The sequence below is a fragment of the Dipodomys ordii genome, unplaced genomic scaffold (genome assembly GCF_000151885.1).
Source record: "Dipodomys ordii isolate 6190 unplaced genomic scaffold, Dord_2.0 Scaffold35, whole genome shotgun sequence".
NCBI classification, from domain to species: domain Eukaryota; kingdom Metazoa; phylum Chordata; class Mammalia; order Rodentia; family Heteromyidae; genus Dipodomys; species Dipodomys ordii.
Genome location: NW_012267251.1, coordinates 1,933,779 through 1,952,736, shown reverse-complemented (window position 1 = coordinate 1,952,736; position 18,958 = coordinate 1,933,779). Strand labels below are relative to the sequence as shown.

The window sequence follows — 18,958 nt, the reverse complement described above, 5'->3', positions numbered from 1 at the left end:
GCCGGCGGGCGGCGCGGGGGCTCCCAGCCCGGCCCCGGCCAGACACCTTCCCCGGGACACAAGGGCAGCGCGGGCTTCACGGGGATGTGTCCTAGACTGCACCCCCACTCAGGCTCACCAGCCTCCGGAGTGAGCCTGTCCACATTGGAAAGTTCTAGACCCAGGCTTCTCAACCTATTTTTGCAGGGTGGCGGGCCTCTTGATTACAATACCAGGCCGGTGGCCCAGGCCTGCAGTGCTGGCTGTTACTCTGGAGGTAGAGATCTTAGGATCATGGTTTGAAACTAACCTGCTAAGTACCACCACCTGGCTCTGCCTCTAGACCTGGACCCGCCAGGGAAAGCGGGCTTGACTGCAGGCATTCCTCCCGTCATCTTCCCCTCCCCGCTTTGCCTGTCCTGTCAATATGGCAGGCATGGCTCTTGGAGTAGGGACAAAGAAACAGACAAAGCAAGCATCCAAAAGCTCATTTTTATTTTTTTATATAAATGAAGCAAGTCAGTCTTCAGGAGATGCCTGGGCCAAATAAAAATGTGGGTGCCTTATTTTCCCACCCAGACCTTGTCTTTTATTGTCCTTCATTCAGTTTCTTTTCCCCTACAATGTGCTCTCTAGCAGCTGGCTTCCTTTTAAAAGCCATGTTACTGCAAATAGTCTACCAGGCCGTGCATGTCCCACCCTCCTCCTCTGACTTTTGAGCGAGTGCTGGGATGGAACACAGTGCAGTAAGACATACAATCACAATACCAGAGTTCATGGCTTGTCCTGCCCCTCAAGCCATAAAACTCTTACATGACAATCTGTAAACATGCAGGAGAAACCAAGTCCACCATTCTAGTGGAGTAGAAAATCATTTAAAACCATCCTTGCCCTGACGCTTTTTGTGGCCTTAAAGGGTTGGCTGGCAGAGCTAAGTTCAAGCAACCTAACTGTACACACAATAACCAGGCTCACCCAGGAAATGTGCATTCTTAACCTAGTCAGCTCCTACAGAATCTGAGGGGGGGGAGGGAGGAAGTAGCACTATTCAAATGCTATTTTGCAAACCTTCCCACGTACTTTTCCAAAACAAAATCACTCAAACTATCTGAGCAACTCACACTTCTACATATACCTACATATGGAATATGTAGGTATTATCATAGCAAAAACTTAGATCTTTCCATTTAAAGGCACATATGAGTAGAGGCCATGTAACCGGTTTCAAAGTTGCTGAATGGCACATTGTAGTTTAATCCTATAAATTCAAGGGAAATAAAAGTGCTAGAAGTGAAACCTAAATTCTGTGTTTTATTCTAGACCTTCAGGCTCCTAGGAATTTTAGATGTTGAGAATATTCCCTGTGCTCGGGATTCAATACTGTATGGATCATTAGGATCTGTTGTGGCTGGGCTTGGACATTTTTTGTTCACCAGTGAGTATGTTTCAATATATTCAACAATTTCCAAAATTTTCCTGGAATTTTCAGTGACTATAGGTGCAGACAGGTATTCACATAGTGACTATCTACTTATTTTTGACAGGCAGAATTAGAAGATCATGTGATGTTGGAGTAGGAGGATTTATCTTGGTCACTTTGGGATGCTGGTATGTTTTTAAGTTTTTCACAAAGCACATTTAATAGGTTTAGCTCAATCGAAAACCAAAACCTCTTTCAGCGATTTCCACTCTATATTTTTTATAGTGAAAATCTATCTTACAAAGAATATTGCTAGAATGTCTTTACCACAGCTTGATATTTAGCTGTTCAAGCATTCAATGCTTGAACAAAGTAATAGCAGCAGATAACACATTTAGTCTCTGTACTTAAGGCCTCAACTGCTTGTCCCATGGGTTATTTCTGTCTATTCAACACACTGAAGTTAGAATTTCATGTCCACTCAATGCTGATGAGTCAGTACCGTGAAGTTGATGTTCCAAGGCCTTGCTGCACAAGTGCTGTGTACCAGGTGAACATGCCTTCAGCTCATGGACAACTCTCAAATCTGTATTTTTGAGCAAAATACGCCAAACTGAAACATTCATACTTTCTGGCTCTTTCTACAACAGCAAAACCTTTTTCTTAACTGTGTAATTAAGAAAAAGTGTTCGTCGATATTTTGCCCCAAATATAACACATTAGAACATTCGCCACACTACTGTTGGGATCAGCATCTGTAAGCACTTTAAAATCCTGTGATTATAGAGTATAACTGTTGAATCTCCATAATTCCTTTAGCCACCTTACATATCAGAAGCATCCTTTTTCTCACATGATTCCAATGTGTGACCTATCCTTTCTTTTCTTTCAAGGTTCCACTGTAGGTATAATTATGCAAAGCAAAGGATCCAGGAGAGAATTGCTCGAGAAGGAATTAAGAACAAGATTTTATATGAAAGCACCCCCCTGGATCCTGAAAGGAAACAAGCCAACAGTAGCAACAGCACAGCTAAGCAACCCTGAGCACAAAGCTGGTTTCAAACAGTGTATGTACAGCAAGGAGGTGCTCGAGCATGCGTCTGACGTAGCCTTTCACCTCCCACTGACAGTATAATATGCCTGCAATATGTATATTGGACCTGTCATGCCAGAAGAGAAGTTACTGGCAGTATGAGTAGTTACTGACTTGAAGAAATAAAAATCAGGAGATTTATCACCTTACATTTTCCAGTACTCTTGCTCTGAAGTTGTGTTTTGGAAGTATGCAAGGTTTAAAGTGCCACCCCACCCCCAGGTGGGCTTTAATCAGGGCTTAAGACCGCATAGGCAACTAGGCTATTACTTCAGTCATGTCACAACCCAGGAATTACACATTAACAATGCAAAGCCCTTTAATGTATGAGCACCGCACCGCCTCATCCCCTTTCTTATGAGATAACCAACTATCAGCACAGTATCACTGCTTTTTGTGCTAGTCCTGGGACTTACAATCATGGTCTGAGATGATTTTTGCTTCAAGGCTAGTACACTTCTAGCTTTTTGGGTAGTTAATTGGACAGTCTCATGAACTTTGCTGGCTAGCTGGCTTTAAACCAGTTAGAACTAGTTGAGTGCACTGTGGGGGGAGAAAAGACACTAGGACAAGATTTTGGCTGTTACCAGTCCTATTGTTTTGATGGGTGAAGGTCAGGCTCAGCCAATGGAGTAAGGCAGATGTCTTCACACTACTTTTAGATTGATGTCAAATACTGGTAAGAGATTACTGAAGTTAAAAGGTTTGCCCATCCTCAATTAACAAAGAACACAATCAAACTGGTCATGAGCGCTTAACTGCAACTGGGTGTCAAGTGGCTCACACCTGTAATCCTAGCTACCCTGGAGGCTGAGATCTGAGGATCATGGTTCAGACAGCCTGCTTAGGAAAGTCTTATCAGAGTTATCACCAAGAAGCTATAAAGTGCTACTGTGGCTCAAGGTGGCAGAATGCTAGCTTTGAGCAAAAAACTCAGGGACAGCCCCAGGATCGCCAGATACATGTGTGTTTATGTGAGTCACCCATGCTTCAAGAAGCAGCATTGCATGGATGGGGAAGAGTATTAGTAGGCCCTACATGGTAATCTGCCATTTAGCAAGCTGTACAAAGGCCAGCTATGCTCTCAGCTCTGTTTGCTACACAGGTATCAAACAAAATCTGACAGCTGACTCAAGCCCTGAGCTCTATCAACACTGCAGTAACAGCTTACCTTGGTCTTAGCCTTTAAGAGAACCTACCTCTTGGTTGATAAAATTTCCAATGCCTTTATCATCACCAAGATTACTTCATTACCATAGTACAGTGACCAGCAAACTGCAGACCTAGATAAAAAGCAAAATACAATTTGGTTTAAATCATTGGTTTTAGAATGTTATTACAGATATTGTATTTCTAGGCGCTACAGAACGGTCTTGAGGTAGATTCTCCCTACCATTTAATCTATTGCTACTGTCATTCAACTCTGCATCTGAAATTGAGTTCTGTCAGACACTGGGCACAGGTTGATTTAAAGTATTTTCACTTTCCTTTAGCTGAGTGCTGGTGATTAACACAAGTAATCTTAACTACTTAGAAGACTGAGCTGGAGGATCTCAATTTGAAGTCAGCCTGAGCAAGAAAAGTCTATATGAGATTCGTGTGTCTCCATGAGACTATCTTCAATCAACCAAACACTAAATAAAGCTGGAAGTACAGATGTGGCCCAAGTGGTAGAGAACCAGCTTTGAGTAGAAAACGCTGGGAGACAGCACCCAGGTCCTAAGTTCAAGCCCCGGGACTGGCACTTTTTTTTTTCCTTTCCCTTTTCCTCTTTAGGCAAAAAGAATGGAATGAGAGCAAGCCATCTCCAAAAATAGTACCAATAACATGGCCAGTTAATGTTAGATCATTACTGAATGTCACTAACAAAGCCTGAGTTTCCCACATCAAACCATCACCAAGGGAAAGGTAACCCTACAGTACCTACCTTCCATGCCTATTCAGGGGCCTCCAGTGCACTGCCTCCTTCATTGTCCCAGTAATTCCACAGTTCACACTAGGTGATAGGAGCAGTGGTACCAGCTAACTAGCTGATCAAAACAGAATTGTAATATTAGTTTAGACCCTTTGTGTAGCTGGTGTTATCATTCCTACTTCAAAAACGCTCTAGTGCTTTAGGCAACCCCCTCCCCTTACCCCTCCCATTTTTTTTACTCCTTTTCCTTCTCAGTAAAAGGGCCTCAGAGGACTTACAATTAGTTTTCTGGACTTGTGATTTTATAAACTGAGCCTGGCAACAACCATGACTATGCTAAAACCAGGATTTGATTTGCAAGCATCTCTTCAGTCTACGTACCTCTAACTCCATCGCTGGCTTCCCTTTGCTTCGATTATATAATGCGAGGAGGTCTATATAATAAATTCAGGATTCCTGTTTATGCACTTTTCAGCACAGAGCTAGGGATCAAATAAGGTTTGAATCCTTCTATTCCTAGATAAACATCTGTTACAGGGGCCAAAACACCCCTTTAAAAGTCATGTTAAGTAGGCACTATTCTTTGGGTAAGCAAACCTTAATGAGTTCACAATTTTTTTTAATTCAGACTTGTAATGGTTTTCTGCTCATGTTTTAGAGCATCTTAAAGTCCAATATTTATCAAATTGGGTCAATATTCCAGTATCTATAACACCCAATATTGGTATCACACAGCTCATTCTGTACGTGAAGTTCCATTTAAAAACAGTTCTTTCCTGGAAAGGTTAACTGTTGGGACAAGAAAATTTTTATTATGAACATAATTTTGAAAGCACTGTAAGTTAAAGGTTTCAGTGAGCACTAAACTAGTTGCAAATTGCACGTTAAGTGAGCTGTAAATATCACTGAGGTAAGGCCAAGCTGACATCTACTAATCATGTTCTTCCTGCCCTGAGTTGCTGGGCTGACAGGACAGGCCATCACACCTAGCTGGAGATTCCTTTACTGCAGTTACCATACTCTTCCCTTCTCTAGAGGAATGCAGGTCAATGAGAATCTCCTTCTACTAGTGGTAATAAACAAGTCCAGCACATTATAATCCTATTATATGGTATACCCTTTCATGACCAACTAATCTGCATACAGTTTAATTAGACAATCCCAGACTATGCCTCTTCCAACGCCATGAAGACAAGCTAGGAACAATGAATCACTCCTTGCCAGTTTCTCAAGTTCACAGAAATCATTTTGAAACCATGAGTTGCTTCCACTTTGGAAGACAAGTTTGGAGCTCTTCTCCATTAAGCAACAATGCTATCAGAACTGCTACCAATTCTCACTTGGTAGACGATCTGGTGTAGGTGGTAAATTTCCTCTAAGCTTAGCTGATCAAGTCAGGATTTCAAACAATAGATTAAATGCTCTGTATGTACTAATATAATCAAACTCCCCTTCTGTATGACTTTAAGCTTCCTTCCTCACTACATCTCATTACCCAAGCAGAAAGGTATCCTATTTTCCCTGTTTTGCACTCCTGTTAAGTATTTAAATTCTACCAAGTAGATAGCATTTTAAATATCACGTAAAGGACTCTTAAGCCTAAAAATAAGCATACATTATTTCACTTAATGTATGCAAGGGAGAAATGAGAAAACCTGTTAGATTTGTCCATCTGGTTGCCAATCTTAATTTTATAGATGCTCCTAGAACCTACCATAATGTTAAATACACAAGCAGCAATGAATTTGGAATACCTATTGGAATCTCTGGAACACATTTAGATGGGCCCTTTCTTTTACTCTTCCACACAGCACATTCACATGGACAGACTAAGGAAAAGGAGATGAAACTTATATCAGCACACTTCTTTTGCTTTATTTTTACAAAAAAAAAAGTACTTTGGAACCTTTATTATTTTACCTGTCCATAACTTTCCCATCTCCCTCAACTAGGTACTCAAGTTGCCAAATGAACTAATTACCTTTCTGTCTGTATAGTTTAATGCTTTTAGAGCATATCACATTTACAGATTAAATGTCTGTTTCTACCCACTTGTTCTTGGTGGCCATCAATTTGTACCAATGTTTATTGGACAAAACCGACCACTTCTACTTTCATGGAATGTGACTGTCAAAGAAGTACAAAACACTAGGTACTAGGTTCGGCATCAGATGCAGCCCTGGCTGTAACCCACAATTCCTAACACTCTCAATGTTAGCTGAATATACTCATGAGCACTTTGTCATTGCTAAACATGGTCAGAGTAACAACCTAAAGCCTGTCTATTATCTTTCTAGAGACTAGCCTAGTCTATACAGTTTCAAGTAGTTTGTCACACTCAGATTCAATGATTTTAAAGCAAAGCCTTGTTACTTAAGGATTGGCTAAACCTTGGCATATAAACAAACTACCAAGTTTGTATTCTCAGACCCATCTGCTAACTTTAAGGAAATTTGACATTTAAGTTACCAGACATGCCTAATTTCCATATCCTAATAATGTACTCTTTAAAAGCTGGTATCACCTATCACTTAGCAGTAGTTCCTACCAAACTGGGTTTGCAATCACCAATGAACCCCCAATAATACATGTCACATGCTTTAGCCTATTACACCTTACAAAAGAGTACGTCTCTGGGGCAACTAATTTACCACTTTTATTTTTATTCAATAGCGAGAATGTGAAGTATAATAGCAAGTTCCATCTATTTCTCTCGAGTTCACTTTCATAAAGTCCTGGTGTTTTGCATGATGATGTGCTCCACAGTGCTAACACCCAAAATGAGCTAGCATGTTTATCAAAATTGTCTTCCACCCCAGTGCACTCGGGGGAATGTGCCGCTTCAATCCTTTGCACACAGCAAGAATCCCATAGTATAAAGGTTAGGAATACAGGGTAATAAGACAAACTCCAACATGAATTAGTAGACAAAGTACTTTTTTTAAAGCTTATTTGTCAAAGCACTTTAACTGAGTGCACTGTCTTCCCTCTTTTGATAAGCTGTAGAATGGATGCCTCTCAAACCCAACATAACCATTGAAGGAGAAGGCTCTCCTTTAATGGGATGAAGATATCTGGGACTTCTATTTCTAATAAAACTACTCTTAATATTTCCTTTGTCATTTACTCTTAGGTGTAAGTCCCAACAAACAGGCATAACAATCTAGTGCCAGATCGTAACATTACATACCCTTGCTTTTAATAGTAAACATGTTCAAAGTTATACTGTTTTCCACTCTACCTCTCAGAGTTCAAAGTTCATATCCAAAATAGGCCTTTTAGAAAAAAATGGCTTTAGAAATTACTAGAGGGAATGAGTGGATAGCTACTCATTCTCTGCTACAAAATTCATTCTCACTTAAAAATTTTTTAAAGATATATGAAGGAAATTATAAACTCCTTTCAAGCTTAAAATATTCTATGCAATAGAACACAGTAAAAACATGGTCCTAGAATTAAAAAACTATACTGAGCACCTTTATAAAAAATTTTTAACTCACAAAATACAATCTATCAATATAAAACCCCCAAGTGCAAACACTTAAAAATAGTGGTTCCACTTTTCACAGAACATCGCTTTTCAGACTGCTTCCCTTCGTCATTTAATGTCACATCGATGACAACTTCAGGGTACCTTCATACTTGTGAGTTAGGCCACTGCCTTCTTACAGGGCCCCTTTAAGGGCTACTTTATATAACCCAGAAACAAAGAAACTCTCTGTGGGACTATTGATTCATTTCTATCTTGCAGTCTTTTCTTTCCTGGTCACCTGTATACAAAAATTATCTTGTCAGTGCTGGGGGCTTTAACCAAGGGAATTATACATGCCAAGTGAACACTGCGCTACGCCCAAGCCACTCATCACATTGAGTCAGCATGTCTTATGAACCAAGGTTCCCATGAAAGCACTTCTTGAATTATGTTTTCTCTAGCCAGGATTTGTTTGGAACTAAGTTCTCTACTTATTTTGCATGCTGTGGAGGTGGGTCATGGCAGGCAGGGTAAGAACTGATTTAAAAAAATGTCAAGATTGTATTCTGCCAGATCTTGGCATTTCTTAAAATAACCTCATTTTTCTCCATTTTGCCTACTTGGTACCTTCCCTAAGATTTGTTTTTCCTTGATAAAATTGAAACTATTAGTCTTAAGATTGTTCAAATTTCTAAAGAACTCCGTTTATCTATTCCAGCTCCCTGTATTTTGGCTGCACATTGATATGCTACCTAATATAATTTACGGTTGCAACAGCAACTATAAATCCTTTCTGCAATTTTCAAGTAGTTATTGCCAAGTGTTTAACATGCACAAATAAAAACATTTAAAATACCCATGAGCATCAAGTTTGAATTTTCACTAAGTATATATACAACCCCAATGATGCATACTGAAAAAGTTAACACATGCTAGTTGTGGCTAGTAGTTAACTACTAAAAAAAAAAAAGAAACACCTTCAGTACACTACCCTGTACTGGTTGGTATCTTATGGTAGTCTTTATTCCTATACCATCATCTAAGACTGATCAACTCCAGCAGGTAGAAAAAGTCCCTAGGAGAATGAGCTGGTTAAACATCTGACTTATAACTACAACAATATTGTAAGCAATATAGTAAACCTGAACTTACCAGAAGCAAGTTAAAAATATCATCAAAATACTAACTACTAAGCTGTAGTTAAAAGTTTAGTTCTACAGTTTGACTCCTGATCCCTCACATCACAGTGAGGGTCCTTTAGGAGATTTAAGTGTTCTTTGCAAACCCAATAAAGTTACAATTAGGGGATCTAATGTTATTGCATAGCTAAAGTCAAGTTAGCAGTGGTGTGTAGTAGTGAGATCAATGACTGGCTTGTATGATGAATAAAGTCATCACTCCAGGACAGCCGTTAGCAATTTGTAAAGACAGTAAATTGAACTTTAACTTCTCCCAGCCAGTACTATTTCCCCTCAATAAATGTTAAATAAAAGCAGTCTGGGGGAAGGGGAAGGGAAGAATTCAACTTCATATTAATCATCAGTGTACATTTAAGTTTTTAAAACCTAAATGTTCCAAGTACAGAGTAAAGAATAAGCTGTCCAGAAAGCACACACTTAGAATCTCTCCTCTTGGGGAGCAGTTGATAAAGGGATTTTGAACCTTGATGGCGAGAATCCCAAAACGAGAGTAAAATGAATTCTTTTTATTGCAAACAAACGTCTAAATTAATTTCTCCACCCACTTTCTTTAGAAGGAAAAAGAAATCAGCAGGCTAAGGAGATACCCATTCAATAACTGACATGATTAGAAATTAAGATATAAATGGGTGACTCACAATTTCATTAGCTTACAAAGATGGTGGAGTTAACTACTACAAGCACACTAGTTATACAGTATTTTGTGGGAGAAGGGCATACAGACATAGCTAACTTCATATAGATCCCATTAGACAACTGGATTTACAACAAGTTTTTTAATAAGAAATGGGCAAAGCCAGCTTTCTTTCAGAATCAAAATGCAGAACAAATGGAAAAATTATGGTATTTAACCTTCACAAGTTTGAGCCTCCACAAATAATGCAACCAAGTTTTACATTGTTTAACAGCCCTTCTACATACACTCCATCTTCTCCACCTTGGTTCCAATTTTCACCTTCATTCCCAATTATACCAATTCCATTGTTATTTAAATAGAAAAGGCCTTCCCAGTTTTTGTCACAATTTACTATTTAGCTTACCCCCTTGCACTATTACCCAGAAAACTAGAGAGGATGGAGTGTAATATGAGCATTACAGAGTCTTACGAAATTCATGAGGACTGCTAGTCCTTACATGAATCTGGTTGCTAACATTTCTATTATATTGTGACAATGACTCCCGACTGTTATTCTCTGTGAGAAATGGGGGGAGTAAATTCTTAATAAAAGACACCAGGTACAAAGCAACATTTTACTTTTGTTGTGATAAAAAAAAAGTCACATTTTACAGATAAAATGTAGAACCCTGAAATACTGACACATTCTCTTATCGTGCACAATGCTGAGGTTCTCTTACGATTCACTTTAAAACTGCAATTAAAAATGTACAAAAAAGAAAAGAAAAAAAAATCAACCCACAAAGCTTCTAAAAAAGGAACCCGCAGGCACTTCCTCTTGTGGAATGTTTAAAAAGTTAGCCTACTAAAGAAAACAGTCGACTTCTTGTGAAGGTTTTGGAGAAATATGTATCAGTTCGTTTTATTTGGGTATTCAATAATATCCTTGGTGATAATGCTGACTCCATGGCTTCTGACCCCAGAATTGCTGTAAGAGAAAATTGTTTTTTTAAAGAAAAAACATCAATAAGCCACTCAAATTGCTTTTAGGAAATGACAATCTAATTCAGAGTAACTGCTGGAAACAAATTTATACTTGTCATACCTGATTTCTATCAAACCAAATTTACTTTTAATATCCCATTATTTACCAAAATACACATTACCAAAAAAAAAAAAAAATCATGACTTGGGTTAGTTTACACAATTAAATCTATCAGTAAAAAGAACCATTAAGTAATTATTTTATTAAAATAGTTAAGTTACTGTGAATTCCAACCTGTTTATAAGCTATATCTACAACACAATGTCACCTTAACTTTTTAATTCCTGGGTATTTTTGAAACTGATTCTGGTAAATTGAAAATATAATTTACAGGATCACGTAAGAAATTACTTACACCCTGCTGCCACTGGTTGTAGCCCTGAGATTGATTTTTGTAACCACGATTGTTTCCTCGTCCTCTGAAATTCTGTAAGAAGAAAAATTGTTGTTCAGTGCTCAATAGTATCAGCATGTTTGCAGAATTAGAAGGGTGGGGTCATCTACTTGGCAAACAATCCTGGGGTACAGAAACTCCAGACAGACTAGAGTGGGTTCCATTTTTATTCTCTAGAAATCTGACTTGGCTACCTGCAAAACCAAACTTTTCCATTACTGGGTTTTATGTTTGTAACTGCATACCAAAACCATATTCTTTATTCCTCGAGTCTCCTCAACAAGCCTAAGTTAGAAAAGCTTCCAGGTTAAATTATGCAAGTACCAATGGCTTATATGGATCTTCAATCTCTTTACCTGGTTGTAGTTTCCTCTGTTGGGCATTCCACCTCTATTGTAGTTCCCTCTGTTTGAGTAGCCACCTCGGCCAGGAAACACAGGGCCACGAGGGTAGGGATAGCCAATGCCACCACTTCCACCACCGCCACCACCTCGCTGTGGCATATTGCCCCTCCTGTTGTAACCACCACGATTCCCAGGAGCTAAAAACAAATACAACTTGGGTTAATCCTTTAGTTGGGGGGAGGCTTACTTAAATTGCTCACTTAAGACTTTTCACTAGTTACTATGGTATAAGATCTTACGAATGGGGACCGTAGTTCCTATGTAAGTTAGCTAAATGGACAGATTCTAGCCACTATTACTCAATTCAATCTTGAATGAACTTGCCTCCCCCTCTGAAGTTGCCCCCACGCATATTGAATCCTCCACGTCCTCTATGACCACCGCCTCTGTTGAACTGGTTCTTGCCACTCTTATTCTTATTGCTCTTCTTTGAGCCAGTGTTTTGCTTCTTTTCTGGTGGAAGTGCTTTTTTGCTTTCCTCTTTATACTGCTCCAGAAGTTTTTGGGCTTCTTCCTTCTGAAGTTCAACATAGGTTATTTCATCAAAGCACTCAGCCACCTCCGGCAGGGTAAAGTTTCCTACAGTCAATAAAGTCAAAGTTAGAAACCACTGCAAAGAGCTGGGTATCACAGAACACAGCAAAGAAACCATCTCCTACCTTTCATTTTGAGGACTGCATGCTCTGGCAAGTCCTTCCCCTCTACTTCTGCTTTCTTCTGTGTTCTCTGCTTATAGTCTTCATCTTTTGGGCAAACTACAACAGCTTTCCTTTGGAAGCCTGCAAACAGGCACATTTTTCTCCTCTGGGCAGCAGCAGACACATTTGTCTTGGGAAAAATCATATTCAAATGTATAGTTTGAAATCTCACTATAAGTATACAATTTTACTTAACATTTAACATTCTTCACTCTTAACGCTATTCAGAGCTTACCTGATCCAGAATGAAATTACGCTTCTTTCGAGCAGCAATCTCGATAAACTTTCCAAGACACTGTGGGGCTCTCTGTAAGAGTGTGTTCAGCTTTCCAGTATCCGCCATTTGCTTCTTAAAGCCTGCAACCTGTTTTAAAAAGTACTGGAGTCAAATTATGCTTCATCACTCACTAGCCCCTGGTGGCTCATGTCTGTAATCTAGTTACTCAGGAAGTTGAGATCTATCTGGAGATTGCGGTTTTTCCTCCTCAGCTTGAGCAGGAAAAGTCTGTCAGACATTATGTCCAACTCATCACAGAAAAAGTTGGAAGTGGTACTGTGCCTCACACATAGTAAGAGTGCTAGCCTTGAGCAGCAAAAGCAGATTAGGGACAGTGCCAAGGCCCAGAGTTCAAGGCCCAGGACAAGGGGGCAGGGGAGCCGTTTGGAACTCAAGGTCTCATAATTAGGTGGTGGTCTATCACTTAAACCTTAGCTCCCCAGCCCAGGTTTTAATTTTTGTTGACATGCAAGTATTGAGTACTGCCTGGACTATACAACTACACAATCCACCTACTTCAGCTTGTGAGTAGCTAGGATTTCAGGCTACTGGATATTTAGTGTTAAAAATAAATAAATCTAAGCCGGGTACCAGGTCCAATGGTTCACACCTATAATCCTAGCTACTTTTATTTACTTTTTTTTGGTCGGTCGTGGGGCTTGAATTCTGGGCCTGGGCGCTGTCCCTCAGCTCTTCAGCTCAAGGCGAGCCCTCTACCACTGGAGCTACAGCACCACTTCCGGTTTTCTGGTGGTTTATTGGAGATAGGAGTCTCACGGTCTCTCCTGCCTGGGCTGGCTTTGAACCGCGATCCTCAGATCTCAGCCTCCTGAGTAGCTAGGATTACAGGAGTGAGCCATTGGCGCCCGGCAATCCTAGCTACTTAGGAGGCTGAGAATCCCAGTTCAAAGCTAGGATGGGAAGGAAAGTGAGTCTCTTTTCTCCAATAAAAGTACCCAGAAAACTGGAAGGGGCGCTGTGGTTCAAGTGGTAGAGCACTAGCCTTGAGATGAAGGAGCTGAGGGACAGCGCCAAGGCCCAGAGTTCAATCCCCACCACCAACCCACCCATCCACGTCTCCCAAAACAAAAAAAATCTATAGTAAATTAAGACTAGTCACTGGGAAGCAGTGTACTTTATACACAGAGCTTGGTACTTCCTATTTTATATACAGAGCTTAGTACTTCAAATTATCACTTAACTTTAGCAAACTTAAGAAACTGAAAGCTACCAAGATCACATTCTAATCTGGAGACCCTTCCCATTTAAATGTTGAAACCAGTTCTCTTACCATCATCTTATCCATAATGGTGTTTGTCCCAAGAATGTTGTACTTGCCAGGATTTTCAGATGCATGTTTAGTAACCCAAGTAGTTTTGCCAGCTCCTGGCAAGCCAATCATCATCACAACCTACAGTGGAAAAAATGTTATTCAGGTTACCTCTTTTGAACAGTTTTTAGGCTGAACCAGAAAATAAACTTCCTTAGTCCTCATACTAAGAGAGAATTTGTGTTTCTAACAAGCATGTAACACTTCACATAAATACCGCTTGAAAGGCTAACAGTGAAGACAAAATATTAATAATCATCCAAGTTTGCAGACTTCCAATGCCACATAAAGTACAAGAGAAAGTAACACTTACTTCACAGTCTTTCTTCTCTTCGGGCCCCTTTGGTCCTCTAACTCGATCTTCTAAGGGGACATTCTGGATGAAAGTATAGTCTTCAGGTATTGGGAAATATGGCTTTTCCTTCTGACCAAAATTAAATTCAACTGCACAGTTGTGGCAGAGAACATGTGGGAAGAGTGGCCGTCCAGCTAGAACTTCCTTACTGATTTTGAAGGCAATGCCAAGATCTTGTCCATTCTTAGCGTAAGAGAGTTCTACTTCATCACTTTCAAAGTTCTATCAAATAGAAAAGGTTACCAGCTTCAATTTACTTCCTATAAAGCTTTCTAAAAATATTTCAAAATCCAATTAACAAATCATTGCATCTTGTGAAAAACATACTTAGGTTAAATGCTCAAAATCTGCTGCTAGTAATAAGAAAACATCAAGAAATATTTTAGGGGGCTGGGCAATGTGGCTCAGTGGTAGAGTGCTTGCCTAGCAGGCATGAAGCCCTGGGTTCAACTCCCTCAGCACCACAAAGTGGCACTTTGTCAAGTGGTAGAATGCTAGCCCTGAGCAAAACAAGCTCAGAACAGTGTCCAGGCCCTGAGTTCAAGCGCAGGACTGGCATGTGCACATGCATGCACTTTCTCTCTCTCTCTATATATATACATACGCAGGCATTCTTATTATGAGGAACTAGAGTTCCCAGGCAAATTTCTTGTTTAGTAAACGCCTTACTGAATTCTTCTCAGAAAAATGTCCTGTACTTTCTCAGTGCAACAGTCTTTATTATTTATACTGAGAATAGAGATGCAACTTTCTGAAAACTCCTGAATGTAAAGGACTTGTCATTTAGAGAATGTTAACTCACAGCAAAACATGTAATGACATCATTTTCATCAAACTTCTCTCCATAATCTTCTGTCTCACAGTTGCATGTCTTTATTCCCTTTAGAGAGTACCCGTAAGAAAACTCTTCTTCACCTAAGGAAAAATTTTCATGAGGCCAGTTTTAAGCAAATACCTATTATTTTCCTATTTAAGATGCAGCATGTGCCAATGAGAATAAGCTAATAATCTTTAACTCATCTACCTCTGCCAAATGTAGAATTAATGAGGTAAGTGGGACTTATATTACTAATTGACACATTTCATGCCTTGCATAAGACTTTTTCTCTTGGATAATTGTTTTAACCCTGTCAACTCAAGGATAAAAAAACTAATTTCAGTGCATGCCTGTTACATGCTAATACTATTCATTTGTAAAACTCTAACTCATTTCAGAATACCTAGTCAAAATACTGAAATCAGCCCCTAAAACATTTGTGAGCCCACAGTACTCAAAACTTTACCCAGCAACATTCCACTTGTGGTTAGTGACCAGCCAATGCGCACTTCATGTATGTCAATGTCTTTTGTGTATAAATGCCTTACTGGGATCTTCTCTGTAACCTGAAAGTCAAATTATTACACAATTAACTCCAAATACTTGAACTCTGCTTTATTTCATTTGGGTCACAGGGTAATTCTTCTCTAGCTATTAATGCAAAGACATCTACCTCTACCAGGCCTTTCTTAACCCTTTGCTCCTGTCACTTGTGAACAGCTTAGACTTGATGTTGAACACAAGATTTTTAAAATTCTGGCTAATTCAGACTTAGAATAGTTCTCAATTCAAGCCAACTGAACCGTAACTTTTCTTTCCAGCAATACTAGTAGTATAGAACTCTCTGGTGACCCTCTCTAGTGTCTAGTAGAACACACATCCTAAATAGAAAACACGTTACATATATATGCCATACTGACATGGTATATTGGGGTATTACAAATTTATTTGACTGAAACAGGCATTAAAAAACCCCTATTGATGGGCTGGGAAGTTGGCTCAGTGGTAGAGCGCTTGCCTTGCATGCTCGAAGCCCTGGGTTCGATTCCTCAGCACTACATAAGCAAAAAGAAAAAAGCTGGAAGTGGCGCTGTGGCTCAAGTGGTAGAGTGCTAGCCTTGAGCTGAAGAGCTGAGGGACAGCGCCTAGGCCCAGAGTTCAGGCCCCACGACCGGACCCAAAAAAAAAAAAGAACAAAAAAAAACCCTCTTGAGCTGGGAATGTGGCTTAGTGGTAGAGGGCTTGCTTTGCATGCATGAAGCCCTGGGTTTGATTCCTCAGTACCACGTACATAGGAAAGGCCAGAAGTGGTGCTGTGACTCAAGTGGTAGAATGCTAGCCTTCACCAAAAGCAGCTCAGGGACAGTACCCAGGCCCAAAGTCAAAGCCCCAGGAATGGCCAAAAACAAAAAACCAACCAAACAAAAAAACCCTCTTGAAACTCACAGTAAGTGCCTTTGACCTGGAGAGGAAATGAATTTGATTTTGAAAAACCAAAAAAGGCAATTAATTACCTTCATCTCAAAGCATACTTTTCCTTTTGACACACCATAAGATGCCCTTCCTCCAGCCCAAAGAAAAGCAAAACTTTCCATAGTAAGGGAAGAAGCACTAAGGCGATCTCTTGAAATTTTAAAATGTAGGTCACAATTATCTGTAATTACATCAAATAACGTTATTATTCATTTGACACCCAATGTAAACATTTCTGCCATACAAACAAGTTTAGTGCATTTTAGCTGCACAGGAAACTTTATACATACATGTATCATGCTGTCCCAATTCAAGTTAAGCCCCACTCCCACCAAGAAATCACACTATCAATTATGTACCGAGTTAATTGCCTATTAAAGTAGCAAGGCTTAACGTGTTAAAATCAGCAATGTGAAAAGTAACCAACAAAGGTGACATTCATACATACCTGCTCTGCTCTTTACCTTGATTTAGAGGCAAGCAGTAGATAGCAGGATATCAAAGTGGAGCATACCAGAACCAGGTAGAATTTACCAGTGCCATAATAAAACTGAAGGGAAGCCATGACCACTGTACTTTAAAACAGGAGTCTGAACTGTTGATGCTGTACTTTTGTTACTTAATTAACACCAGAGGGGTTCTACATTCTAGGCCCTCAACTGTTTACTGAGACGTAAGTCTATGGACCCAGTCACCTAAAGCTGTGAATATTATAGCATTTTAGATCCCCCTTTTCCAAGCCTGTCAGTTACTACAATTGGGATTAACCACTTCCTAAATTATCCAAACCATCTATACCCTAGCTAACCTAGGTTCATTAATATGCATTTTAACATGTATCTCAAGAGGCCTAACTTGACAGCTAACCAAGTTAGGAAGCTGGCTTTAATTTTCACTGATTGGGTTAATCTAGAATTCCTGTCCATTGACAGAATTTAACAAATTCCCCGTTGCTCCATTCCAAATCCACTGAACAGTAGGCAGAGTTACCCTTACATCCTATTGTATTACTGTATATGCAAGCAACTGAACTTGAAACTAGAAACCAATTACTCCTCTATTCTTTTAAGATTTAGCAACCAACTAACTGTAAGAAAGCTTTACACTTACAAGTCTGAATTAACAACTTTATACAGGAAAACAGGAGAAGCTAAGCTTCAACATTTACATCTAACAAGTAGATAAAAGTGCCTATTACTTTTCAAGAATTCCTATCTTTTCATCTGTTCACCACTGGCAATTGTATATTCTAGTCAAATACTAAGTCCACATAATTTTTGATGAAAAATACATAGGTCTGATGAGAAAGCTAAAGCCCATTTAGAGGTTTGCAATACTTCCTTATATTCAATTGCAACCCAACTGGGTAAGTAGCAGTATTTACTGCGCTGCCAATGATACCATTCGCTGGTGAAGGAAGCTAGTGGCCCAGTGATGGCCCACTGCTGCTGCCCCAGGTCTTTGGAAGAAATCAACTTAGGTTAAAGCAGCAGCTACTGAACTGGAATTGAGAACAAAAGAGCAGTTATTGGAAATGTAATATTACAGTCTCTTAGGATAGGGAATATACTTGTGTGCTAATGGGAAGTCATTAATACTTAGCCCAGATAGCTCACTTAAATTCCACACACACACACCTCTAAGTCAATATAACCTTACAGTAAGGACAATAGCATTAGTTTTTACCAGTTGCCGTTAGCTTGTCAAAAATAAGGTCAATTGCACAGTCCCCAAATTAACAACTTCCAAATCTTGAAAACATTACCAAAGTGTTAGAGCCTGGAAATCTTTCAATGGAACGTTAGGTGTCCTAAATATTACCTCTGGATGAACACAGACCACTAGGTTCCTACTGCTCATAAAACGCACTCCACACACATTAACCTGTGCTAAGAATTTTGGAACCAAAGTACTGATTTTGTCAACTGGGGGAAGAGAAAGGAGTCAAATTCACTTACAAGTATCAAGACAAACCACTGTGTCATCGAAGTGTTCATCTTCTTCTTCCACAGGTGGCTGAGGAGACTTGGCTCTGAAAGACACAATTTCTCCTGATCCAGCCGCTCCCACCAACGCAGGGAACATGGGAGCAAAGCGTAACTAGAGGAGCATCCTCTACCTGCTGTACTTGTTCTCTTCAATGTACTCAAAGTATCCTCGGCCATGATCTTCTCGGGGTCTCTTAACACCTCTCTTTTTATCTCCGCCTTTCTGCTCTGTTTTGCCGTCTCCTACAACACACAGCGCCCCTTGAAGAGACCCAGCCACCGAGACGAGAACGCCGCTTCCGCGTGGAGACCGACGCCCCAAGGGCTGTATTTTTCCACCCGGTTGTGCCGATCACCCGACGGCCGGGACGAGAACGCAAACCACCCGCTCGGAACGCGGCCGGAGGCGGTGACGCAGTCTCGGGTCGCGGCTAATCGCGGCGCCGCCGCCGCCGCCGCCGCCCCGCGGAGCCCAGAGAAAGC

At 40.1% G+C, this 18,958-nt stretch overlaps 2 protein-coding genes across 2 annotated transcripts in view; one reads left to right on the top strand and one right to left on the bottom strand.

The window, feature by feature from the left end:
• The window catches only part of LOC105986392 (cytochrome c oxidase protein 20 homolog), a 6,456-nt gene extending 3,867 nt beyond the window's left edge, over positions 1 to 2,589 (top strand). The window contains exons 3-5 of the mRNA XM_013017286.1: positions 1,300 to 1,414; positions 1,524 to 1,587; positions 2,293 to 2,589. Coding sequence (XP_012872740.1) covers positions 1,300 to 1,414; positions 1,524 to 1,587; positions 2,293 to 2,443 — 330 coding nt within the window. The 3' untranslated portion in view covers positions 2,444 to 2,589. The remainder of the gene's footprint in view (positions 1 to 1,299; positions 1,415 to 1,523; positions 1,588 to 2,292) is intronic.
• A 6,980-nt stretch (positions 2,590 to 9,569) lies between these two features.
• The window catches only part of Hnrnpu (heterogeneous nuclear ribonucleoprotein U (scaffold attachment factor A)), a 10,808-nt gene continuing 1,419 nt past the window's right edge, over positions 9,570 to 18,958 (bottom strand). The window contains 14 exon segments of the mRNA XM_013017413.1: positions 9,570 to 10,682; positions 11,095 to 11,166; positions 11,490 to 11,674; positions 11,862 to 12,116; positions 12,197 to 12,365; positions 12,471 to 12,599; positions 13,804 to 13,923; positions 14,156 to 14,419; positions 15,000 to 15,112; positions 15,481 to 15,580; positions 16,529 to 16,668; positions 18,446 to 18,519; positions 18,607 to 18,725; positions 18,727 to 18,906. Coding sequence (XP_012872867.1) covers positions 10,629 to 10,682; positions 11,095 to 11,166; positions 11,490 to 11,674; positions 11,862 to 12,116; positions 12,197 to 12,365; positions 12,471 to 12,599; positions 13,804 to 13,923; positions 14,156 to 14,419; positions 15,000 to 15,112; positions 15,481 to 15,580; positions 16,529 to 16,668; positions 18,446 to 18,519; positions 18,607 to 18,725; positions 18,727 to 18,906 — 1,974 coding nt within the window. The 3' untranslated portion in view covers positions 9,570 to 10,628.